This window comes from Bactrocera tryoni, chromosome 3 (assembly GCF_016617805.1).
Source record: "Bactrocera tryoni isolate S06 chromosome 3, CSIRO_BtryS06_freeze2, whole genome shotgun sequence".
In the NCBI taxonomy this organism is placed as follows: Eukaryota; Metazoa; Arthropoda; class Insecta; order Diptera; family Tephritidae; genus Bactrocera; species Bactrocera tryoni.
In genome coordinates this window covers 35,929,500-35,956,771 of record NC_052501.1, presented here as the reverse complement: position 1 = coordinate 35,956,771, position 27,272 = coordinate 35,929,500, and the positions used below count along the sequence as shown (strand labels likewise).

Sequence of the window (27,272 nt, the reverse complement as noted above, 5' to 3'; positions counted from 1 at the left end):
ATTATATACCGAATTTCATTGAAATCGGTCCAGTAGTTCCTAAGATATGGTTTTTGGTCCATAAAAGGGCGGCGCCACGTCCATTTTAAATTTTTAAAAAAGCTTGGGTGCAGCTTCCTTATGCCATTTCTTCCGTAAAACTTAGTGTTTCTGACCTTTTTTGACGGTTAACGCACTTTTAGTGATTTTCAACATAACCTTTATATGGGAGGTGGGCGTGGTTATTATCCGATTTCTTCAATTTTTGAACTGTATATGTAGATGCCAAAGTAAACGACCCTGTAGAGTTTGGTTGACATAGCTATATTAGTTTCGAAATATGTACAAAAAACTTAGTAGGAAGCAGGGCCACGCCCACTTTTCCAAAAAAACTAATTATTTATGGCTTAGTTATGACACTTTATAGGATTTCGGTTTTCGAAATTTTGTGGGCGTGGCAGTGGGCCGATTTTGCCCATCTTCGAACTTAACCTTCTTATGGAGCCAAGCCGGCCGGAATACACGTATTTCTCATGAAAATTTCATCATGATATCTAAATTTTTACTCAAGTTACAGCTTGCACGGACGGACGGACGGACAGACAGACATCCGGATTTCAGCTCTACTCGTCAACCCTGACTTTAAGAATTTGGTCATTGTTCGTCGGGAGAGGACTTTACTTTCCAAATGCCTAAAGTAGCACCTGTTGCCAAGAGTGATTCTGTTTGGATTTCAAGGTTGATATTGTTCAATGTCAATAGTGACGTGCGAGTCATGTTGTGAATGCGATGACTGTTTGTTTGATGACAGGAGATATTTCGTTTTGTACACAACCAGACCCATACGCTTCGCTTTCTTTTCCAGTCAGGAGAAAGCAGAACTAGCGGCGCGGTTGTTGAGGCCATTGTTATCAATATCATTGACGTACACTAGAACCTGACTATTTTTCAAAAGTTATAAGTCGCTGTAAATTTAGTTGTTAGACAAATAAAGCATAGAAGGGACCGAGAATTTGGCATAGTAAGTTCCCGTTTCGTCAAATACCAAGGATTTTCGTAATCCTATAGAATTGAACTTAAATTTGATCTCAATATTGCCTTTCCTTCCAGAGTGAAAATATTTTAGTAACCATGGTTTCATAATGAGCCATATGAGGACCTAGGCGCGTCGTCAGACATCAACCCCACCTCCCTGTTACCTACCTAATTGTTTGTATTGTAACGAAAGCTTTGGTTAAGTCATTTTCATTTCTGTTTATAAAGGAAAAAGGTTACAGTGTGTGAATTTCGTCATAAACCTTAAAATGAAATTGAGTGAGGTAGTTAATACCATTAGCTTCTCGGAGAACCGCTTGGGTAATATTATTTATGAATTCTTTTAAGGAATAAACTATATAACTCTGAGTTATTGGATTGCTTGGGTATCGCGCTCAAATTTAGGTCAAATTGTTAATCCTTTTTAGTAAATATCTCAGTATAAAAAAATTCTTCCACATTACGTTCTCCTAACTTCTAAATATGTTCTATCAATTCTTTTGCACTTGGTACGTGATTATACTGATAACTTTTTTAAATTTTTTAAACTTGACTACAGTTATTAAATTTACAATTGCTTTATCAAATGCAATTCATCTGGTTCAATTTTAACATAACCTGTCCCCACCTGGAGATCCCGCTATAAATTTGAATTCGGCAGAATTTTGCTTACTTAAAATATCACATTAAAACTGTTCTTACTTTCCTCAAATACATTCCTGAGGTGCAAATTAGTGCAATTGCCGACTACTTTTTTAACCTTAAATCTCACCTAAGCTGAAAGAAATGCTTCTCTGTGACTTTAGTTCATAGTTTTATTAGTGACAACATCGGTTGTTACGATTGCTCCCTTTTACATACCTTCCATATTCCAGTCGGGAGATTTAATTTTAATTTTATGTTTCATGTAGAAGTCTGCGTTTTGTCCAACGGCTTGTGAGATATGACTTTTGAAGTAAAGCGCTGAACTATGAAAAGTCCAATTTTTGAGATGATTCGTAAGATTCTGCAAATAACTTTACGTTTATCGCATTATCAATTACTCCGTTGGAGCAGGGCTATTTATAAGTGCTGAGTTTCGGAAAGTTTACTACTACTTCTACAGTAAAGATCATATATTGCACTATTTTTAACTGTATTGTTAAACTTTCCAGTTGTGGTGCCACCGTGGCCCAAAACAGTAGTATGGTATAACAAGAATGGCCGTATCGAGTCTGGCGAAAGATACAAATTAATTGAAGACGGATTAGGAGTCTACATGATCGAAATAAAACCCTCTGAGAGTTGTGACGAAGGTGAATGGAAATGTGTAGTCACAAGCTATGAAGGTTGTATGGGCATTTCAACATGTAACGTAACAATGGACAGTGAGTATAAGTGTGCTAATAAGTCATAAAATAAAATATATATATTTTTATTTTTATGTGAATAGTTCCGAAAAATTATCGGAAACCACGTTTCATGGAGAGTTTGCGTGCTGTACTTACCGAAGAAGGCCTGGTTTCATTCGAATGCAAAGTAGTGGGCTTCCCCACGCCCATACTCAAATGGTTTAAGGATGGTCAGGAACTGAAGCCCGGTGACGTTTATCAACTAACTGGTACCAACTCGCTCGGTACTTACTGCTGTGTGGCTAAAAACTGTATGGGTGAGAGCAGCAGTGTTGCTGTACTCACCGTTGAGGATATACAAAACCAACTTAACGACGAGGAACGGCTGTTGTTTGCAAACCAAAATCAGCCACCGAAATTTGTTGTTGGCCTGAAGAGCCAAGAAGCTAAGATCAATGAAAGTTTCCAGTTTACAGTAAATGTTAAGGCTACACCAGATCCAGTACTATCTTGGTTCCGTGATGAACTGCCGATCGAGAATAGCGAACGGTATAATCATTATCGTGGTGAACACGAAAATTGGCACTTAGACATAAGATCTGTAGAATTTGTCGATCAAGCGGAATGGAAGTGTGTTGCAGTGAATGACTTTGGCACTAGTTTAACATCTAGTTACTTAAAACTACAGATACCGCGTCATTACAAGAAACCACGTTTTCTGGAATGCCTTAGAGCAGTGCTCACGGAGGAAGGCGCTGTCAATTTGGAGTGCAAAGTAATTGGAGTGCCACAACCAGTGCTAAAGTGGTACAAGGATGGTGTTGAGCTAAAACCTGGAGATATACATCGTATTATATCTGGACAAGACGGAACTTGTTGTTTAGGAACGTACACCTGTGAGGCAAGAAACTGTATGGGTATTGTGGCAAGTTCAGCATCATTGCTTGGCTTCGAGGAGGCCTATAAAACTCAAAAGGAAGAGAAAGCTCAAGAAAACGAGTTGCAGCGTAACTTCTCCTTATCCACTATACAAGAAGAGCACACGTCTCAACTGTATGAAACTCCTGTTGGTGACATAACAATTGACTCAAAGGGTGAGGTATCTTTTTCATTTGATGGTAAAGAGGTTTCGGTGTCTCTGTATGAGACACCCGATTTAACTGAAGAGGAAGCATTAAAGATTGTTGAAATGTATGCCGATCAAATCTCAGAGCATGTTACCGAACACAATGTAGTGGAATTGCCACCGTTGCGTTTTGTCAAAGAGACTTCGCAGTCGGGTAAACTTCTAATGGAGGCTGTGGTCATTGATATTTCACCAGAATACTTTTCCCATGAGGAGGATATGCGCACCGAGGCAGGTTTGGATGATATTTCCATAACGGAGATAACAGTGCATGGATCTTCCGGACATGAGGATGAAGTCGATCGTGAGGCTGAAAAATATACCCAACGCAGTTTCGAGAAAATGGAGGAAGAACTCTCTCTGACTGCACCAATACGTAAACGTAAGAAATCACGACCCACAGAAACCACAGAAGAATTTTACAGTTTGTCCAAAGCATCTGATAGCCAAGCTGGCGATGAAGACACTTCTGATTTGCAAACGTTTGCTAGCGCCACACAAATGTCATCACGCGTCGATTCCGCTGTGGGACCTGATGCCGCGCAGGCCGAGGAAAATATACAACCACCAAAACGTAAAAAGGGCAAGAAACAAACTGACAGTGATTCATCAAAAACAAATGAAGATGATGCAAAAATGCAAGACATCTCCGGGGCAGTTGGCGATGGTTTGATCACTCTAAAACCAGTAAAAGTCATTTCCAGTGCAGAGGAGATTGAACAAAATTTACGTGCTCTTTTGCCACTGGCCAAACTTTTGAAAACGATTGAGCATCACTTGACCGTGGTTGAGAATGAAGTCGTCGAGCAGGCGACCATGATGATGACTCCAGCTTCTGCTGAGCAGAGTATCGCTATTATTCGCAATATTGTTGATCCAATAAAACAAGTTCAAAGCAAATTAAGAGTATATTCCGGAGAAACCGCACTTGATGCGCTCTTTCAAACGATGGAAGAGGATATACGAAAGCTGCATAGAAGTCTTCAAGTAATTGAGAAGTGCGTCGAAATTGATGAAACTGGTGTCACACTTATACAACGCACCAGCGTCTGCATCATAGACAGCGTAGGCGATCAGCTAATTAAGGCTTTGGGGGAAGTGCAGAACATAGCCAAGTGCTTCGAATCAACTAGTTTACGTGCACATATTGATTTAACGGCAGATGACATTAAACAGGGTCTCGAAATAACACAAGGCACTATTAAGTCACAAGCTCTACTACAAGAAGCGCAGGAATTGGAGGCAGCTAAGCACCTTTCAGAAACGGTGGCCAAATTACAAGCTATGCCAGCAGTTGAACCAGTCTCTTTTGCGACTATTTCGGACGCGAAATTGCCCAACGAGGCTGATGCATTGAAGCTCATTTGTCTACCCGTTGTAAATTTACAAGCCGCTTTAGAAAAAGTGGAGAATGAGTTGAGTCTTGAAGAGAACGAGGAACAAATTTACAGAAAGGTGCACAAAAAGGTATTGGAAAATATCGTAGAACCAATCAAGGAACTACAATCGGTATTGGAGACAATAGAACGAAAGACTGAACTGTCCGCTACACAGTCTACAGAACAAAAGGTTAATAATGCTATATTGGATATTGTGACTCCGCCTCTATTCGAACTCAATAAGGGCTTGGAGGTTATACTAAGTCAGTCGTCTGACAATGTGCAAGCTGGTATGTTGACTGTTAGCACTGTGGAATCAATGGTACCGCCACTGCAGGAAATACAAAATGGGTTAGCACAGCTTACTCAGGATGTGGAACGTGGTCATTTCAATGAAGAAGCAGCGCTAGACTCAGCGGACACTCAAAAGCTCCTTCAAACTATTGCGCAGTCGGTACTGCACTTTGAGACGAATATCGAGAGACTTTCAGCACGTTTGTCCCCTAATGTACAAAAGGGCTTGTTTAGTTTGAAGGAAGAAATGTCTTCGTTAATTGGCAATGTACTCGACGATAATATTACCAAATACCATGTGACTCTCTTAGAAAACTTGAAGCGTCCAATTGACGAGCTTAATTACTGCATACGTCAAATTGAAAGCAAATCAATTTCGGGCTCGTTAACTGACTTTATTGATCCTTTGCACAGTTTAAGTGATCGTGTGAATTTGGGTAAGGAGATTATGCATATGTCAGGGACGAAGCAGAATGTTAAAAATGTAGATGTCCTGGAGAAAATGCAGCAATTAATTAGAAATGTGGAAATTGATATTGAAGAACACGAGTTCAAAATGCTACAACACGAAGTAGAGCTTGACGAGAAACTTGCAGCTGAGCAAGAAAAATCTTTCATCTACATGCGTGAAGCAATGGAAATGAAAATAGCTCAAGACGAAGCAGGACAAAACATACAAGAGCTTCTACACACACTTACAGAGATTGAAGCGACACCGGGCTTAGACACTCAAACCCAAAAGGTGTTATCTCAATTAGATCAAAGTCTCACTGGCTTAGTGGCCGATGTGGAAGTATTGAAGGAGTCACAGAGCACAAGGGAAGAAAATGAAGCTGCCACAAAAGTTCTGACTGATATTGCTAAACCGCTGCAGACGGTTGCTGAGGTATTACGCAATTCACTTACACCAGAGAAAGTACCAAAAATCCAATCAGTACCACAAAGTCAAAGTCTGAGCGCAGTTTTGCAAGAAATAAAAGACGTCGTTGAGAATATACCAGACCTAAATGAGCACCACATTAAATTAAAAGCACTGCCAATTGTACAGTCCGTGATTGAAATGGTGCCTGTTCTTCAGTCTATTACTAATTTACCACGAGCAATAACTGCAGTCACCCAATCAGCAGTCGGTGAGAAGAAGAAAGCAGAACCAGATGTTGATAATAATGCTGCAAAGAAACCTAAAATAGACACAAAAACCGAAGTAGACAAAGAAAAAATAACGGTTCCACCAAAAGTTGAACCAGTAGCAAAGATTGAGGATGAAGGCTCGACGCTAGAAGACATATCCGCTATGAAATCTGCCGCTGAATCTTTGCCAGCAGACAGTCAGGACTCTGCCGCGGGAGAGGGAACCGATCACCTTAAAGCGTTCGAGGCGAATAAGGGCAAAGTGAACACATTATTGTCTCAACTCAAAAATAGCATTGCATCAGTATTAGCGCACTGCGCCGAAGTAGACGTTGCCTCCTTGCAACTAGAATCTGCGCAAAAGGTTAAAGCATGTTTGTCAAAATTAGAAGACGTCAATGAATTTATTGCAGATGTACATCAACCCATCATTGTGGAAACTTTGCACACAAACGCTGACATTAGTAATCGTAAAACTTTCGCCGAAGCTGTGTGCCATTTGGAAACATGTGTGGTGCAAGTCGAGGAGTGTCTTGCCCAACATGACTTGCAAGAGCTTAGTGAAAACTCTGTCTCTGACTTGAAAACATTGGCTCTACCCTTACAAGATCTTAAAGAGTGTATAAAAGTATTTCATAATGAAGAATTGGAGCAAGTGATTAGTTTGCCAACAGCGAGCTTATCGATGACAAGTGCTCAGGTTTTACAAGAAATATGTCCCTTTGTGCTTTCTATAAAAGAGAGTAATGCACTTGAGACTCTGCAGTCATTGGCTGCAGATGAGTCTTTAGCACAGTTGAAACAGTTTATACAACCCATACAAGAATTGGAAAATGCAGTGCTTTCGACAATTCATCAAGTGCATTTGTCTCAAATTGAAGATTTCCCATCTGAGGTGAGTATTGCAGTACTGGAGAAGTGCGCCAAGCCTATTTTGGATATCAGGGAAGCCTTACTGCATGTACAAGCTGAAACCCCACAATCCCCAATCGAAGAATGTCCAGCATTGGATGTGGTTAGGCAAAAAGCCGATGCCATATATAACCTCTTAGAATACTGTGAACGTGCTAGTCTTAATGCATTGGAAAATATAACTGATATGTCCACACAGGCCGACGTTTCCGCATTGAAGTCTTGTGCAGAGCTGAAGTCTGTTGAGATCGGATTGGAACCAGCAGCGAAAGTTGCAGAAGAAAGTGTAAAGTATCTGGACGTCAAGGAATGTATTGCGGGTGGCATCAAACAGATCCAAGTTTGCTTGACTTCGACTGACACAAATAAAGAGCCCGAATTGCAAGATATTGGTGAAGTTATGAAGGAACTTAAAAATGAATTGGAAAATATGCAAAATGAGTTGTCCAAACCAACAACACAGCAAAATACCGTTAAAGTCAATCAAAGAGTGGCTAAAACTATGTTTAAACTAAAGGAATGCCTAGTGCATACCTATGAAACGGATGTAGGAAAGTCTTTGGACGAGATTGAAAAAACGTTCGAAGATATCTTACAAGCACTGCCGACTTTGGAAATACATCTGGCACAAGAGATGTTTACAAAAATTGATACATCCCTGTGCGCATTTAAAACCACATGCTTACGCCCAGATGCTCCAACTGATTTACAAAAGTTAGTGGACCCTATAAATAATATTTTGAAGACTGTAAAATCAATAAGTGAGTTGAAATCTATTGATATCGAGAAATCCTCATTGATTGTGGCCAATCTTCAAACGCATTTAATGTCAGCATTTAGAGTGCTAAACGAAGTCGGTGACTCATTAAGCGGGCAAGAGCGTGAAGCTGCTTTAAGGGCACAAGACGCTGTGCTTGCCACACATGAATTCATAGTGGACGCCAGTGAACAACTTCGCACAATTGAGCTCCTTCAGGAAATCGACAGTTTGACGCCGAATCTTAGTTCTATTTACGACAGTATTGCATTAGCTAAAGAGCTGAAAAACAAACAAGAGCTACTTGAAGCACTCACTCAACGCGTTTCATCAGGGAAAGCCTTTCTACAAAGCATTGAGGAAGGCTTAAATGCCAATAATCCACTCTATTATAAATTAGCGGAGGACAATGAAATAGACATACGCAGTGTAGAAGCAGCTCTTTTGCGTATAGAAAACGAAATTATACCAAAGATGGAGTTACAAATTCCAACCCCGGAGGATAGCGCGCTAGTCGACGTCCTCGGAGTGCATCTGAAATCTCTTCAAGACAGTTTCGCTAAACTCAAGACTTTACCTATTGTTTCGCAGGATATACATGGCGATGATAAACAAAAGATATTATCCGAAACGTCTCTTATATCGAAAACACTTTCTGAGGAAGAAAAGCTATATGCTGAATTGCAGCAACGCGAAAGTTCATTACCCGCGGATGAGGATGTTTCCACTTTGGAAGACGTTTCGGCAATCGAGTCATTACTTGGCTCTCCGTTGCGCTCTCACGATGAGCATATTCCATCATCGTCAGCTGATGTAGGTAAGGTCGATGTCTTGTTGTCACAACTCAAAAGTAATATCGTCTCAGTGTTAAAATATGGCTCCGAGGTTCAGGTTGACTTCCAAGAACTGGAATCTACAGAACAGGTTAAGGCAAGTTTATTGAAATTGGAAAAAATTCATGAATGTTTTGCTGATGTTGGTCACCCTTCTGTCATTGAGCCACCTCTCCTATCCTTCTCCGAAGCTAGTGATTGCAAAACGTTTGCAGATGCTGTGTGTAATTTGGAAGCATGTGTAGTGCAAGTCGAAGAATGTATTGCTCAGAGTTATCTGCAAGATTTGAGCGAAACTGAAATATCCGAACTAAAAACTTTGGCGCAACCTCTGCACGATGTTCGTGAATGCATTAAAATTTTCCAAAATGAGGAGCTAGAGCAAGTTTTAAGTTTGCCAACAATAAGCATGCCATTAACCAGCGCTCAAGTCTTGCAGGATATTCAACCGTTTGTCTTATCCATCAAAGAGAGTCATGCACTGGAGACACTGCAGTCTTTAGCAGAGGACGAGTCACTCGTACAACTTAAACAGTTTATCCAGCCCATACAAGAGTTGCAAAATCTGTCATTATTCAATGTGGAGCAGGTGCACTTGTCTCAAGCGGATAGCATTTCTAAACAGGAAAACGTCGAAATGTTGAAAAGATTCGCAAAACCTGTTTTGGATATAAGAGAAGCTTTACTACAAATTCAAGAGGAAACACCACTATCAACGCTAGAAGAATGCGTGCCTTTAAAAGTAGTGAGAGAAAAGATCGACGTCGTATACCATCTTTTGCAATATTGTGAGCAGGTCGACATGAGTGGAGTGGAGAACGTTGTGGATATGTCCACACAAGCTGACATCTCCGCACTAAAGTCTTGCATTGAGCCACAATCTGCAGAAGCGAAACTTGAGCTGCCAGCTGTAGTTGCACAAGAAAACGTGAAGTTTCTGGATGTTAAAGAAAGCATTTCAAATAGCATTAAGCAACTCGAAGCTTGTGCAACTGATATGAAACAAGTAAATGTTCCAGAACTGCGCGAAGTATTCGCTGTGATAATGGAACTCGGAAATGAACTAGAAAGCATGCAAAACGAGCTCTCTACAGCATCCGAGCAGCAACATATGGCGGAGAGTCAAGCAAAGGTCGCCAAAGTGATGTTTAAATTAAAAGACTGTCTTGTCCATACCTATGAAGCCGGAGTGGAACAATCGCTAGAACATATTGAAACAGCTTTTGCCGATTTGTTACAAACAATGCCAATCTTAGAAATTCAACTGGCTCAAGAGATGTGTACCAAAATGGAGTCTGCCATTTTGGAGTTTGGCTCAATATGTAACAAATCAGAAAGTTTAGTAGAACTGCGTAAGCTAATCGAACCTCTCGAGCTGGTTTTAAATAGCACCAAGGCTATTAATAAACTCCAGTTGATAGAGGTCGAGAAGTCTACAATGGTTGTGGCTAATTTACAATCACATTTGATGGCAGTCTTTAGAGCAGTTGATCAGATTAATGAAAAAATAGAGCTTGACGAATGTAAAAGTATTCTTAAACTGCAAAATTATGTTATTTCCATCACGGAGTTTATCAGTACGAGCGAAAACACATTGAGAGTAATAGAACTCATTCAGGAACTCGACTCTCTTATGCCGCAACTAAACTCCGTAGTCAACGAAATTAATGCAGAAAAAAGCAATAAAGGAAAGCAAGCCTTTTTAGAAGCACTTACTTTGAGCTTAACTTCGGGAAAGGCTTTTATAGCAAGCATTGACGTAGGATTAAAATCTAAAAATCCTGTATTCGTGAGACTGTCCGCAGAAAATAGCTTGGACATTCAAAAAGTGCGTGATGCATTAGTCCGCATGGAAACTGAAATTCTTCCAAAAATGCATTCCAAAAATCCGTCAGCAGAAGAGGGTGCATTGGTCGATACCCTTCGACTTCACTTGAAAAACTTACAAGCGAAACTGGTTGTTATAAATAATGAAACTGTTTCTTTACAAAGCGAGGTAAAGGAATCTACAGAGGTTATTGACGACGAGATGAAAGAGGCCGTTATTGATGGTTTGGAAAGCAAGAAGTGTAAGCAACAAGAAGCAGTAATCGCAGAACAGACTCAAACCGTAGTAACAGAAGCTGAAGAGAAAATTATACCCAAAGAATCGACCCAAAGCTCTGAATCGGCAGTTATTAGTTCAGATCAAGCACCACAAGAAACTGAAAATGCTACAGCAACTATCACTAAGAAGAACGAACAATTAGATTCAGAAAAACTTTCTCTACCAACTGAACCATACTTACAAAAAACTGAGGAACTCATTGATGTCACAATTGAGCTCACAAGGAATTTGAATAGACAACAGTTGAGCAAAGCTACAACAGAAGTTTCCAGGTCTGTTGAAATAACTTTAAGTGAGATGAAGAATTTGTTACAAACACATCCGTCAAGTGCAATCGAAGACCACCTTTTCCTTCCACTATTCAAGTTGAAAGATTTGATTGCGTTTATTAAGAAATCACCTATGGATGATATTACGAAGAGCATGGAGATGCGTCAAGTCATACAGAATTCCAATAAAGTCTTGCTAGAAATATTAAACGGGCATCAAGGACTCCGAAGCGCAATGATTTCTGACATTACTGAGGCTACTCTACCATATATCGGTAGTATTATATCTTTCATAGCACAAGTATTTCCTAATGACAAAGAGTTATGTGCGACTTCTAGTGCGCTCCAGCGAATTTCTTCTGAAGTTTCTGTTGTTAAGAAGCAAAATGCACCAAAAATGGATACTGGCTCACGATCTTATCAAAATCTTAAATCGGCTATATTCGATTTCCGAAACTCATTTGAATCTGTATTCACCAAAACACAAAATCCACCACTATTAGAACAAAAAGAAGGCTTGGATCGCCTATGCAAAGCTATAGACGAAGGCCTCATTACTGATGTTGTAGAGATTCTGCAGGAGCTTGAGATGAAGAAAGAGTTGTTTGTTTTATTGTTGGAAGGGTTAAAACACATATCTCAAGAATCGGCCACTTGTACTCTTGCAGACTTTAGAAAAGAAGATGAACCAAAGCGTGACGAAGATTCTGTGGTAGAAGAAATTAAAAATGTCCTAGCGGTTATTGGCGAAAATGAAAAATGGAAAGACACCGAAGATGAAATTAAAGAGGCACTACGAAACCCAACTGATGAACGTTTTTCAAAACTTATATTTAAAATGAGGGAGCACATTGTCCACACTTATGAGGGCGGTCCGCTTTCGTCGAACGAAATCGAAAAACAGTTAGAAGAGATCATTGATAAATTGCTTGCTAATAATCCTGAAGCCACGCGAAAATTGACTGAAGAATATTATGCAAACATAAAAGATAATAAAAAACATATATGTGAGAATATTACTAAAATTGAGAATCTCGAGTTACGAAATAAAGTAAGCGCACTAAATCCGTACATAGAAAGTATAACCATCACTATTGAAGAAATCATGAAATTGAAATCTAAAAGTAAATTCGGAAGGAAACTTGATACATTAAAAAAATCTCTAATAGACACCGTTGCATTCTTAGATGAACTCCATAAAGTAAAAAGTGGAGATGAGCACTTTAATATTGAGAAAGCCAAAAATATTGCATTAAACGGGGTTGATTATATAAATAATAAGGAAGAAGCTGCACAATTGCCTAAAATTCTTTTGGACACTTATTTATTAACAAATAATCTGCTTGAACTATGCATTAAGTTACAATCAGCAGATTATCTTCCGTCAAAACAAAAGGAAGCAGGGAGCCCTGTTTCAAAAATCGAAGATGTTGAAGTACAGGAGGTTTCCCCAGATGATAATGAGAAAATAATGCAAGAGCCCTGTGTAATCGAATCTGAAATCGTAGCATTAGTTACAGACTCTTCCGAAGCCTCTGAACTTGTGAGATCCATAGTTTTAGAGGCTGAAGCACCACAAACAGAGATAGCTTCTAAAGAGCCTGAGGTGACCGAATTAACTGGAACTGCAGAGTCTATTAAACCAGAAATAGAAGTGGAAACAAATGCTCCTGCACTAATTACTCCTGAAAAGTCTATATATACAATTGTGAAAGCTGAGGAGCCTCAGCAAGAGATAGCTTCTAAGGAGTCTGAGGCGACTAAACTGACTGAAACTGCAAAATCTATTAAACAAAAAGCAGAAGTGGCTCCTGTACCACTAGCTCCAGAAGAACTTGCACTGACAGTTATTGAAGCTGAGGTATCTTCTCAGGAGCCTAAAGCGATGAAACTGAATGAAACCTCCGCATCTGTTAAACTAGAAGAAGTAGTTGAACAAGCTCCACAATCTGTCGAACCTGAAGCAGAAGTGGAAGCTAAGGCTCCTGAACCAGTAGTTTCTGAAGAACCTATACCAACAGTTTTGCAGGCTGACGTGCCTCTACAAGAGGTATCTTCTAAGGAACCAGAAACGTCCAAACTGACTGAAACTTCAGAATCTGTTACACCGGAAGCAGAAGTGGAAGCTACAGCTCCTATACCAGTACTTTGTGAAGAACCTCAACCTAAAGTTATGCAAGCAGAAGTGCAAGCCAAGGCCGCTGTACCAGTAACTTCTGAAAAACCTACAACTACAGTTATGCAAACGGAAGAGCCTCAACTAGAGATATCTTCTAAGGAACCCGAAGCTTTTGAATTGACTGATACAGTAAAACCTTTTAAGCCAGAAGCTGAAGAGAAATCTGAGACTCCTGAAGAACCTTCACTTACAGTTATGGAAGCTGAAATGCCTAAACAAGAAGCTAGTCTTAAGGAGTCTAAGGGGACGAAAAGGATTAAAACCCCTGAATCCGTTAACCAAGAAGCATCTGCTATGGAGCCTGAGCCGACTGAACTGACTGAGGCAGTAAAATCTGTTAAACCAGAAGCAGAAATGGAAGCTAAGGCTCCTTTATCAGTAATTTCTGAAAAACCTTCACCTCAACAAGATGATTCTTTTAAAGAGCCTAAGGCTACTGAAATGACTGAAACTTCAGAATCCGTCAAGCCAGAAGCAGAGGTAGCTAAAGCACCTATACCAATAGTTTCTGAAGAACCTACACCTACAGCTAAGTCAGCTGAAGTTGTGTCTTCTAAGGCACCTGAAGCGACCGAAATTACTGAATCTTCAGAAGTAGCAGGAAAATCTGATTTCGAAAACCTAACGGAAACTGCATCTACATTCTTTGATGAAATTGTGAAAAAACCAGTCGACGATAAGACTGTTGATGAAAAGCCCATTAAAGATGGTACTGAAACTATAGTTAATAAAGATTTAATTCAACAAGTAATGGTTGAACAGAAAGTTTCAGTACTTGAAGAACCCCTTAATCCTAATTTGTCAGGCTATTGTGCGAATATTGTTGAAAATGTTTACATAATTCGTCAGCTGTTTCAAGAAGAGACACATTCCGTTTTCCTCAAAAAAATACCTCTGATCGATAAAGATTTAGAAACTATTACAACAATTTCCGAAGCAGTTAAGAAGATAAATAATATGGAGAAGTCATCTGAGAAAATGGTAACACTTCAGAAAGTTTTAATGAATCTTTTCATTACATTTGATGATTTACAACAACATATAATTGGTGAGATAAAAAGTAAAATGGAAGAAGTTAAAAGCTTGGCACTTAGTGAATATGAAAAGATCGAGAAGAGCACTGGTGTATTGGACTCTGAGAATGTGTTAATTAGTATTTCTAGTTTAATAAACTTACTTTTAAATGTTTGCCAAGACATAGTAAAGGAGGAGAACAAAAAGCATAAAATTGGAGATGTAATTGAAACTAAAATTGCTGAAGAAGTGCCTCATGAAAAACTAGAGGAAGCAAAACTAGATCTTGAGAAAGCAGTTTTAAAAGAACTTGACAGTAAAGACCAGATTTTGCAAGAAAGCATAGCAAATAAAAAGGAAGATAGTAATGAAATTATTCTTGAAACAAAACCAGCACCAGATGCTGAAGAAATCACTGCTATCAGCAATAAAGATCCCCTTAAGAAAAGCAAAGTTGAAGTGCCTGAGGTACAGGAAGTACAGAAGGAAATTGTTGACCAAGAGGAACTTTCAGAGGAACTGAGTAAAAACTTAGAGAAATATTTCGAAAATATTGTCAGCAATGTTGATAATGTTTCATTTATAATTGCTACACCACAACTGCAGGAATCTTTCAGCAAAATAGTCCCACTTATACCCACATTGCGCACGTTTGTTTTGGTTGCAGAGTGTTTGAAATCCGTACAGTCCCTTGAAAAATCAGCAGAGAGAATTGTTACCCTTCAAAAGTCATTAATGGACACCTTCGTTACATTTGACGATCTTCACGAAATAGCAACAAAAGATTTGAAGCCAAAGCTGGAGGCAGTGAAAACGACCGCCTTGCAATTATACGATAATATTGAAAATGCAACAAAATATGTTGAATCTGAAAGGGCGTTAAAACATTTAAATAAATTATCTAATAGTATCCTAGAAGTAGCCAAGGCACTGGAGACAGCGCTTCAACAAAATAAAGAAAAGTTGACAGAAAATATTCTGGAGGCAGTACGTGGTACTGAAATACAGATCGATCGAGTAGAATCCACAGAGGCAACGATTGATAAAAAGATTGCAATGGATGAACAACCTGAAACGAAGCTATCAATGGAAGAAAAAATAACAGAGAGGAAACCTGAAGAGAAAGCAGAAAAAGAAGCGGGTGTGACTTTGGGAATTGAACCGAAAGACAATAAAAATACTACTGAATTACTACTCAAGCACGCAACAGAGTCCGACATGGACAAGTCGTTGCCTGCAGTAGTTGTGTCCCAAAAAGAACCGGATGATGAGAAGCCACAAGAAAAGCAGGCCGAAGATGATGATCTTTCTAAAAATTATAGTTTAGAAAATAAACTAATGGAGGTAAGGAAGAAAAAAACTGAGGAAAAGTCAGAAGCAAAATTGGAAGAAAAGACGATAATCGAAGTTTCCACGAATAAACCTCAAAATATACAGCTGGAAGAAAAAATTGCGGTCGAGGAAGGTGATAAGAAACCTATTGTCGACGACGAGAAGAAAATTGTATATTCCAAACTGGAAGAACTTTTTAAGAATATTACCCGAAACGTTAAGAGTTTAGAAGAACAAACTGAAGTGGCAACTCATCCGTTACTTAGCAGGGGACTGACATCTCTCAAACCCAACCTTGGAAACTTTGTTAACGTTTCACAAACGATTAAAAGTATTGAGCATGTTGAGAAATCTTCAAAGGATATAGTAGCTTTACAAAATGTTTTAATGAATATTTTTGTAACATTTGATGATTTACATGACTTAAAAGTCAAGGATATAAAATGTAAAATCGAAGGTGTTAAAGTGAATGCCTTAGCTGTATATGATTTCATAGAAAATAGTCAAAATCATATAAATTCTGAAGACATTTTGCAAAAAATATCGGATTTGGTTACGAAAATATTGAACACGTGCTCTGAGCTTCGCAAAGAAACAGAAGAAGAAAGTATAGAAAGATCTGAAGTTTCCACTAAGGAAGGTTTGATAATTAAAGGAGAGCAAAAATCAGCAGCAGAAATAGAACCCGATATAATAGCTGAACACAAAATCAAAGAAGAGTCAACAAAGGCTTCGAAGACCGAAACCGAAGTCCCGGTAAACCAGGATTTGCTGCAATACTTTAACCAGATTGTCGAATATGTCGAGAGTACATCTATCAAAGTCAATAGTATAGACGACTATCTTTTCCGATCGAAGTTGTCATCATCAAACTCAACTCTTGAAAGCATTGTTTCATGTGCGGAATACATAAAGAAAACGAACACTGTTCCAAAATCGAAGGAGAAAGTTGTTACTCTCCAAAAGAATCTAATGGACATTTTCATTCTTTGTGATGACCTACAGACCGTTAAAGATATGACACTGAATAAAGATTTTGAAAAGATTAAGGATTTAGCATTAAACGAGCACAACGTAATTGATAAGTGTGTAGATGTGATTAATTCCCAAAAAATTTTGAAAGATACTGTTCAACTTTGTCAAGAGATCCACAGTGTTTGTGAAAAAATTGCTCAATATGTGAATGCTTCGAGTGTTTTAAAAGAAGAAACAGAAAGTGATGAAAACAAAAAAATGGGTGAAGAAACTTTGAAAGGTGCAAACAAGGATATTGATTCAGTCCAAGAAATGACCGACAAGAATGAAGAAAAATCAAAAGAAGAGAAAACAGAGGCTATCGTGGACTGTACAAAGATAAAGCCTTTCGAAAAATCAACGGAAAAGCTGCCAGAAAAGATATTGAAGAATGAAGAGGAATCAAATATTAAGAAGAAAACGAAGAGTGCGAAAAAAGACAAAATATCTGAAGAAATGAAAGAGAAGGAGAAGTCTTCCCATGAAACTCAACAAAGTGGAGATAAACCGAAAAAGGAAAGTGAACGGGAGATCACAGACGAAGAGATGAGGGATGTGAAAGAGTCGCCCGAAAAACTCATGGTTGAAGAAAAGAAGAAGATAGACGAGAAGTCCAACGTTATGGTCAAAAAAGCAGACCCCGTAGAAATACCCCAGAAGAAGGCTTCTGAAGAAGCTAAAGAATTAGAAGAAATACAGTCAAAAGATGTCAAGAAACTAGAACCTTCAGATACATCTATTGATACATTTTCTGAAAAAGTTAAAAAAATAGAAGAAAAGCCAATTGAAGAAAAGAAAAAAAGAGATGATAAAAATTCTGGAAATCTCGATGTGACTAACGATAAGTTAGAAACTACGGTAAGACCTACTGAGAAGCCTTTTGATCAAATTAAACAGGTAGAAGAAAAACCAAAAGACGAAGAGTCGAAGAAGGAAGTTGTGGATGAAGAGAAAAAAGATGACTCGAGAGCATATCAAGAACTCAAAGTTGACGAATGCATTGCAGAACCTATTGAAGGAGTTAAAGATGTCGAAGAAAAGATTAAAAAGGAAAAGAAAACGAAGAAAATAGACAAACAGAAAAATAATGACGAAAAAGATGTCGGAGAACTTGAAGTTGTTGATGCAAAGCTTGAGCCTACGGAAGAACTTGAGCAAACTACTAAGAAAATTAAAGAAACAGAACAAAAATCAAAAAAAGAAAGGACGAAGAAGAGCGTGGACGAACACCATAAGAATGATGACAAACAAACAATGGATCTCAAGATTGCCGAAAAAGAACTGGAGCCCGGAAAAAAACCGGTTGAAAAGAATTCTGAGGAATTAAAACAGCTAGATGAGAAACTAATGGCGGAAAATAACAAGGGAGAAGAGCAAATTTCTGCAGAGCTCCAGGTTAAAGAGAAAAAGTCACAGCCTGCGGAAACACCTATAGAGAAGCCTTTGGAGGAAATTAAGCCCTTAGAAGAAAAACCAAAAGACAAAGAGAGGAAAGATATTGATGCTGACGAAGAAAAGAAAGATAACGATAAACAAAAAGAACCTACAGAAAAGCCTTCTTCAAATCTTGCTGAAGAACTTAGTCAGGTAAAAGATGAAGAGAATAATGCTAAAGCCAAACAAAATGAAAAAAGTGTAAAGGAAGATGCCGATGAAGTAAAAGATATCAAACAAAAATCTAAGGACCCCAAAACTGTTGACAAAAGACAAGAGTCTGAAGAAACTAAAAAGGGAGAAGAAAAGCAAAAAACAAAGAGGATCAAAAGCGTTGGGGAAGAAAAGAAATTTGACGATAAAAAATCGGAAGATCTGAAAGTTGATAGTGAAAAAGCAGTACTTGCCGAACCAATTGAGGTGTCTAGTAGTGACCGTCAAGAAATTGAAGAAAAAACAAAGGACATAAATAAAAAAGATAAAAATGAATTGACGGGGGAGGAAGTGCTAAAATCCGAACAACTCAAAGTTGTTGACGGCAAATCAGCGTCTGAAGAAAAAAACGCTGAGAAGGATAATAAACAGACAGATGAAAAACCCAAGAAACAAAGGAGAAAGAAAAGTTCGGACGATGAAAAGAAAGATCACGACAAAAAGTCTAAGGAACTCCAGGTCCTTCAGAAAGGAGTTGACGATAAAAAGTATGAAGAAGTCAAAGTTGATACTGAAAATTCAGTACCTGTTGAAGAAAAAGATGAGAAAAAACAAGATAGTGTTGAAGTGACGGCGAAGGGAGAGAAGAAGTCGGATATACCAGAGATTATTGATAACAAATCAGACGAAAAACCAAAGAAACAAAAGAGAAAGAAGAGTCCAGATGATGAAAAGAAAGATAACGATAAAAATTCTAAAGAACTCAAGGTTCTTGCTAAAGTATCAGAACCTTCTAAAGAGTCTGCTGATCAACTTTCTGAAGAAATTAAAAATATAGATGAACAATCAGAGAAAGAAAAGGCGAACAACAATAAAGATTTCAAGCTAGTTGATGAAAACAAAGACCACATTAAAACACCAATTACGAAGTCTTCCGAGGAAATTAATCAGAAAATCAACAAACCGAAAATAGTAAATGAAAAGAGTGATGAAGTTAAAAAATCTGAAGAACAATTGGTTGTAAAAACACACCCGGAGTCTGTCGAGAAGTCCTTAGATGTAACAGATATGGCAATATCCTCAGCAACAGATAGACGTCTCAGAAAGGAAGTGGCTGATGCCGACATGAAACAGGTTGAACAAACAAAAACTCAAGTAGATAACTCCCGCAATGCGGAATATAAGGATAAACGGGAATCACGTAGCGCTAGACGTGCGCCAAATGTTGACCTTAAACTGACCAATAGAAACTCACCAGTGGGAAGCGATATTAAGCTTACATGCAGTGTCTCCGGTGCTGAACTGAAAATCGACTGGTATAGGGATAAAACATTCATAGAGAACGACAACAAATATCACAAAACCTTCAACGATGGGCTGTCTTGTTTGGAAATCAAAGCCGTTGACGCCGGCGATGCGGGCGTTTACCGATGCGTGGCCACCAATCGCAATGGAGAAGTGGAAACAAGCTGCCTTGTGACTGTTTACGATGTACCGACAACTAAATTTGGCACCACGCCAATATTTACGCGTAACATAAGAGGTATGCAAATTGTTTTTCATTTCTGAAATTCTTCTTGGCTCTTTTTTATTTACTTTGATTTCTTCTCTAAATTTAAACTAAAATTCATTGATTTGTCTAGGAGCTTTGCTTTCTTAATTTTTCGGGTTTTGTTTTATTTTTTTTTTAATTAGTTAATTATGCCGTTATTTTCTTAGTGATGTTGCTCGTTATAGGTACCCAAAGACTTTATTGACTCGCGATTTAATCCGAATGGGCTTAACGTTATTTAGCCGCATCGAATTTTGTGTGTTTCAGTGGTTTATGTATGTGTGTAATTTTATTTTCAAAAATATTTTCCAGGTGCATGGTTTATGAATTATTAGTTAAGCTTATTCTTGTGATATAATATTAACACATTGCATTTAATATATTTAATAAATAGCATGGGCTTACATATTTACACCCATATATGTAGTATATTATTTAGTTGAAGAAGTATGGCTGCTGTCAAACGCTCCTTCTAAAATCTACAAGAAGGTTCTATAGGAACCAATGTCAAAAGTGACGAGGAGTGTAGCACCGGCCGATATTTAGGTGAAATCACTTATCTGAGAATATATTCTACCATATTCAGCCAAATTAAAATTCCTATATTTCAGTGTGAAAATGAGCGAAATCGGGCTACAACGACGGCTACTTCCCATATAACAAATTATTAAATTTCGTTTGATTATTTCACAGTAGTATACAAATCAATCAAAAATTAATAAGTGTTTTTGAAGTATACCACCTATGGCCAAAAATTGTCTAAATCCAACCAAAACTGTTCAGCCGCTAGGTAACCAAGTTGTGGACTCCGGTATCTATAGTTGACTTTTCAGAAAAAATCCACTCACGATTATAGTATATCTGTGTATCAAAAATTGGTTAATAGGCTGAATACTTCCCTGAGCCTCATATACCTAATATAAAGATTTTCGACCATCGCGTGATTTTATACCGCATACATCGCCCACTCCGTGAATTCCTCGGACTTCGATTCGCGGTTACACCTGAACTTAGCCGTTGCTTACTTGTTTAATATGTAGTATAGCCAACACCTAAAGGTCCTTGTAAGTTGCCAGAGTATAAAATGTTCGGCGACACCCGAAATTAGAAATTTTATTAATTAAAAATGTTTTGTGACTTACAAGGTCTGTCGCAAAAGAAACAGGACTGTTAAAAAAAACAACAAAAAATTAATAATTTTCAAAAGTTATATTTTTTTATTCAAAGTAGTTTCCTTGTGCTTCGATACAGCGTTTAGCCCGGTCAATTAGCATTTCAAATGAGTGTTTAAGGTCTTTTTTCGGAATGCTCTTGAGAATATCGGTCATCGCCTTTTGGATAGCTGAAATGTCCTGAAACCAGTATCCTTTCATGGGCAAATGAAGTTTTCCAAATAGGTAAAAATCACAGGGTGCCAGATCAGGTGAGTAGGGTGAGTGATTAATGGTTAATATGGAGTTTTTTGTCAAAAAATCAGTGACAAGCGTCGACCGATGACACGGCGCATTATCGTGCAACAGGCGCCAGGACCCTGCCTCACGGTATTGTGGTCGAGCACGACGAATGTGTGACAAAAGACGCTTCATAACACCAAGGTAAAACACAGCATTAATCGTTTGGCCAGGTGGGACGAACTCTCGGTGTACAATACCCTTGGAATCGTAAAAACAAATCAGCATTGTCTTTATTTTTGACTTCTGAAGACGACCGACTTCTGATCGTCACAGAGGTCCTCACGACCTTCTTGGAATCGCTTAAACCACTCATGCAGATTACCACGGGATAGGCACTGATCACCATAAACTTTTTTCATCATTTGAAATGTTTCAGTAAACGTTTTCCCAAGTTTAAAACAAAATTTAATATTTGCTCTTTGCATTTTACGACCGATGACCAAAAGCTGCTGTCACTTTTTGATCGATAACATCGATTGTAGTTATCCAATTGTGTTAAAATTTTTACGAAATATCAACAAGAGATCAAACTTATTTCATATACCCACCAATAGATGGCGCCACCAGAAACAGTTATATTTAAAAAGTTCTGTTTCTTTTGCGACAGACCTTGTATTTAATACTTGCCGCTGGATTAGGGATTTGCCATATTAAATTTTGCTTTGAAAATGTGGTATTAATAAATTTGAAATGTGGTAACAAGTAAAGGTGCCTGCATTACTTGCTTTGAAATTGAATTGATTAATATCCCTGAATTGGAGGTGCTCTGTAAACCGCGAGTCTGACGAAAATTGTGTGCGCTACACAATTTCGTTGCAGTCGATCGATTTGACTAGAGTGCACAAGAAATCAGGTCTTTGCGTTGCCTGATGTGGTTTCTTATTGGCTAATGCATTTAGTTGGCTGCTTCTGTATCTAACAATTTGAAAAATTAACTAATTCGGGAAGGCTTACAATGCTGATAAAATATGTCAGTTTTATCCATGGACTCTCGTAATGCATTGCTTAGCTTCAAGAGAATGGCTTTGTCTTTAAAACTTTCTATGGTTCGTTCTGATGAAAATAATATGTGTATCGGTTGAATAACTGAATTGCACTTTATTGGGGAACTGCTGGACCTTGGGTACCAGGTAAATGAACTGATTGTAAGTATTTATTTGTTGTCTCGTGATTATTTGTGTGACTGAAATAAAATTATATACATATTATATTTAAACAGTGACTATTGCTAACCATTCGAAATAATAGTCACATGGTAGAATAAATTTGAAAATGATCGGGAAGTAACGACTTCACGTGGCATGATTCAATGCCGCAACAATACCGCTGCTGCTTGCTATCGCTGCCATGTCGTTGTGATTTGTTCGTTTGGCTTCTTTTTTTTTAACCGCATAATCAAATCAATTGATTTGAATTTCGAATTTTAGTGCCAGTGTAATCGCCGAGGAGACTCGTATAGTGTCTTAGAAATTGTCGCAACAGCAAAAGATAAGTTTTGTTTTCTTGTCTGTTTTCGCAAGTCAACCGCAGGCAGAAAATAACTCACTTAAAATAGCGCAGCATAGTTAAAACACTTCCCTCGCAGCAATTTTTTCGACAGCTCACCTCACAGCCGCGCCCTCACAGCCTTCTTGCATCTTTAGTGGCCGTTTACATAATTACAATTGAATAAAACCAAATGAAAAATAAAAATAAATAACGCGTGAATCTATAACAATTGGGTAAATTTAGATTATTGGCAGTTGTTGCAGTCCATTCGTAAATTCTTCGCCGACGGATCGATCGATTTTTCGTGGCCAATATTTGAATGCTGCAGTTGGTTGGTGCTTTCCTTCGAAATCGACCTATTCACTATCGGTGCTGCGCATACAATTCTCGTCTTCAATCGTCGTTTAACGTGTTTTGTCGTCGTTGAATTTCGACAAAGTCGAAAATCTTTTCAAATTTGTTCGGCGCTTTTAATTTAGTTATAGTTAAAATTTCTATTCGAACGGATTCGAACGCTCTCTCCCAATCGATCCGCTACGTTGGAAAATTACCGAAAATAATATATGTATATAATTTTTGAGCTTTATTAACCGTTAACTAGTTCGAAAAGTTAAAAACTTGTTCATAAATCGAAATATTTTGTTTGTTTGTTCAACAAACGTCGACACGCTAATTTATTTATAACCGTTTGTTTGATCCTTGATCGATAAAAAAAAGTTCTCGAAACGATGGGAGAGACAGAAGGTGAAGTCGGTGCAGCCGATACGCGAGCCTCTGAGGAGCCCGAGTCGACACCCGTGCAGGATACGTTAGCGGTTCCGGTACAGAAACGTAGGAAAGTGAAATCGCCTACTCCCGGTACGCTGCGCGGTCGCAGTGCTACCCCGATACGCGGCAGGAGTCAGACCCCATTCTCTTTGTACTTAAACCGTCGCAGTGCTACACCTTCGACATGGCGCAGCATTACTCCTTTCTTAAAACGCGAGGAAAGAGAAAAAACTCCTTTCGAGCTTGGCAGAGACATTAAGACTCAAATAACTTGCAATAAAGCTGTTTTCGACCGAGCATTAATTATGGATATTACAGAGAGCGAGGAAGTTCAAAAACCTGTGCGTTACATAACGACCGATATGTCTGTCATTGATCGTGCTGCCGTAATGGATGTATCGAATGTTGAGGTTATATACTTGATCGAGGAATATGAGGAGGTAGAAGAGGAGGAGGAAATCATTGAAGAGGTGAAGCCCAAAAAGAAAGGCAAAGGTAAAAAGGCTCGCACACCACGCAAAAGCGTCGAAAAGGATGGCTCCGGATCTGGTGTTACGTCAGATACTGAAGGTGAGCCTGGTGACAGAGCTAGTACCGATCGCGAAGAGAGCATTGAGCCAGATGATTTGGACGAGCCAGTAAAAAAGACGAAAAAGAAGGCTGCACCCAAGAAGAAGGAAAAGAAGGAGAAATCACCCAGCCCAAAATTGACCTTGAAATTAGAAATGGGCGGTGGTCAAAAGGCAAGCAAAAAGATGTTCGAGGAGCAGCAAAAGCAGCAGGAAGCAAAAGATCTTGCGCCAAAGCCACCACCAAAAAAGAGCAAACTCGTTTTGCAAATGGAAGAGCAGGCCAGACAAGCAGCTAAAGCAGCAGAGGAAGAAGCAGCTAAAGCAGCTGCCAAGCCTAAGGGCGAGACCTTTGCGGAGCGACAAGCACGTCTGAAGAAAGAGAAGGAAGAACAGGAGCGCATTGAAGAAGAGTTACGAGCTGCATTACGCGCTCAAAAAGAGGCTGAACAGGGTGATGAAGATGAAACGGAGGAGCAAGACGAAGAGGGTGACGAAGAAGAAGAGGATGCTGGTGACGAATCCTTCGCCGGTACAGAGTCATATGGAGGCGACTACGCCGATGAAGGTGGTAGCGAGTTTCGTGATGAAGAAGAGGAAGCTGAAGATGCGGATGTGGTACCCGAACTTCCGAAATCTAAGAAGCGACGTGGCAGCAATTCATCCGAAGAGTTTACTCGACCTAATCCTTATGACGAGGAACGCTGGAAACGCATCGCCGAAGAGGAGGGTGAAGAGTTTATGCAGCAAATGCGGAAATACAGTATGCGTATTCATAAAAGCGAGAAAGAACGTGATGCTGAGTGGCAACGTATAAGAGAGCAAGCTCGCTTGCCGCACTTCATTGTCTTCCTTACGGATCGTACTGTTGAAGCAGGCCATAATGTACGTATTTCTTGTGCAGTTGGTGGACCCGAGTTATCAGTGAAATGGTTCAAAGATGGCCGACAGTTGGAGCGTGATGCAACACATCGTATTATTAACAACAACAACATATTGGCTTTGGAAGTAGTCAATACGACGATATTAGATTCCGGCGAGTACTCCTGTACGGTGGCGAATTCCAATGACACCGTCACTTCGTCATGCTATGTGACTATTTATGAGGTATTCAAAGACGAGCCAGCACCACCATCTTGCAAGCTGATCAAGGGTAAGGAAAACACATTACTTCTAATAGGGATAAGGATCAAGTTTATGGATTAACAATTTCGTTTACAGAATACTATCACTTACGTGACGATGAACTAACCATTGAATGCCATCTACATGGTGTACCTCGTCCAGCTGTCGTTTGGATGAAAGGTGGACTTGATGTTAAACCAAGTTTCAAATTTACCATGCTTGAAGAAGCGCACGGCATATATAAACTGCTAATTTACAAACCAAACGACAAGGATGGTGGTACTTATGTTTGCAAGGCAGCTAATTCCAGTGGTGAAGTCCAGATTAGTCATCATGTGGAAGTTGCTAAAAATAGACACTTCCATGCACGCGGTATCTTCCACGCACGTGATCGCTTGCAAAAAGATAAAGAGGCAACAGCAAAGAAAGCTATGGAAGAAGCGCTTCAGTCAAAGGCTGCATCCGATCGCAAGCGTACATCGACTGTAGCAGAAGCTAAGGAACGTGTTCACCGCGCTTCACCCGAACCATTGGTATCCCCAAAACAAAAACTAAAGTTCGCCACGCAACTACGCGATCGTATGGCTCTGGAAGGCAGTACTGTACGTTTTGTATGTACTGTGATTGGACCTAGCCCTAATTGCCGCTGGATGAAAGATGACAAATGGGTTGTAGCTGGGCCAACCGTTAAAAATCTCTCGGAGGAAGGAAAAGCAATTCTTGAGGTGAGCAAGGTTACGTCCGAAGCATCGGGTGTTTACAAGTGTGTGGCCAAAAACGATTACAGTGAAATCGACACGCAATGCTACTTCAAAGTGTATAGTGCCCAAGCCGATGGCGACGAACAAGAGCCGATCTTCGCTCTACCACTAAGAGGTATGAGAAGAGCAAATACTAACTCGAGTGTATTCACAGAGATTAGTGTTGGATTTATGTTATCCCCATCACTCACCATATTCGGGAGTCACATTCTCACGAAAAATATTCGCGTGCCGTTTTACATGTTTTGTTTTGTAGGTGAAGAATCGAACTGTCTTATCAAACTACATTTGTGTAGTCGTTTATTCAAATCATTGAAACAACCGATTGGGGTCGAGGTGTTCATTCTTAAAATACATACAATAATACTTTTCACATTCTCACGGCAAGTGTTGCATTGTGTGTGATATTGTTGCGTATTCTTTGTGTGCCAGCATCTATTTGTCTCTTTTGAATTCGGTGCAACGCTTTGATGTATTTCTGTTCGCCTCCACAGATGTATATCATTCGTCCCAGAACGATTTAATTATTGATACGAAGGTGCGCGGCAACCCCCGCCCCAAGATTACATGGGTAAAGGACAATCTACCAGTAGTACTCGATGATCGTCGCGTACAGATCGAACATTTGGATGGCGTTTGTGAGCTGATCATTAACAAGCCAACGTCGAGTGATAGTGGTGTGTACACTTGCATTGCTGAAAATAAATTGGGCAGTCAGAAAACTACACACACAGTTGTAGTAGAAGTTGTGCAATCATCGCGACGTTCGAGTTTATTATCTGGCGTAATGACCGAATCTGATAGTGAAGCTGGCACTGGAGATGCGAGTGGTAAGAAGGTCGAGAAGGGTAGTCGCCCTCCAAAAAGCAAGAAGAAGGATGATGATGCCGAGGCTGGCACATATGAGCGTCGCAGTCGTATGCCCGACCCTTCACCAAAAACACAATTGTATTTTATTGCGAATATTTCGAATCGCTATGTAGCCGAAGGTTCCAAAGTCAAATTTCAGGCAGTTGTGGGCGGACCGGATGCCACATTCAAATGGCAAAAAGATGAACAAAATGTTACTTATGGTCCACGTATCCGTAATATGAGTCGGGAAGGAATGGCTTGCTTAGAGTTTCTCAATACCGCAGCTGAAGATTCGGGTGTTTACACGTTGACTGCACAGAATGAATTCTGCAAAATTACAACCTCGGCCTTATTGCATGTTTACTCACCGAAGGTTAGTTCCGACGTGCAACCAATGTTTACACGCTCACTGAAAGGTAAGTAC

The 27,272-nt window shown here is 39.2% G+C and overlaps 1 protein-coding gene across 1 annotated transcript in view; it reads left to right on the top strand.

Moving 5' to 3' along the window:
• Positions 1-27,272, top strand: part of LOC120770108 (titin) — a 98,056-nt gene that overhangs the window by 29,997 nt on the left and 40,787 nt on the right. The window contains exons 6-10 of the mRNA XM_040097277.1: positions 2,169-2,381; positions 2,447-19,822; positions 23,482-25,263; positions 25,332-26,111; positions 26,491-27,264. Of these exons, the coding sequence (XP_039953211.1) occupies positions 2,169-2,381; positions 2,447-19,822; positions 23,482-25,263; positions 25,332-26,111; positions 26,491-27,264 (20,925 nt within the window). The remainder of the gene's footprint in view (positions 1-2,168; positions 2,382-2,446; positions 19,823-23,481; positions 25,264-25,331; positions 26,112-26,490; positions 27,265-27,272) is intronic.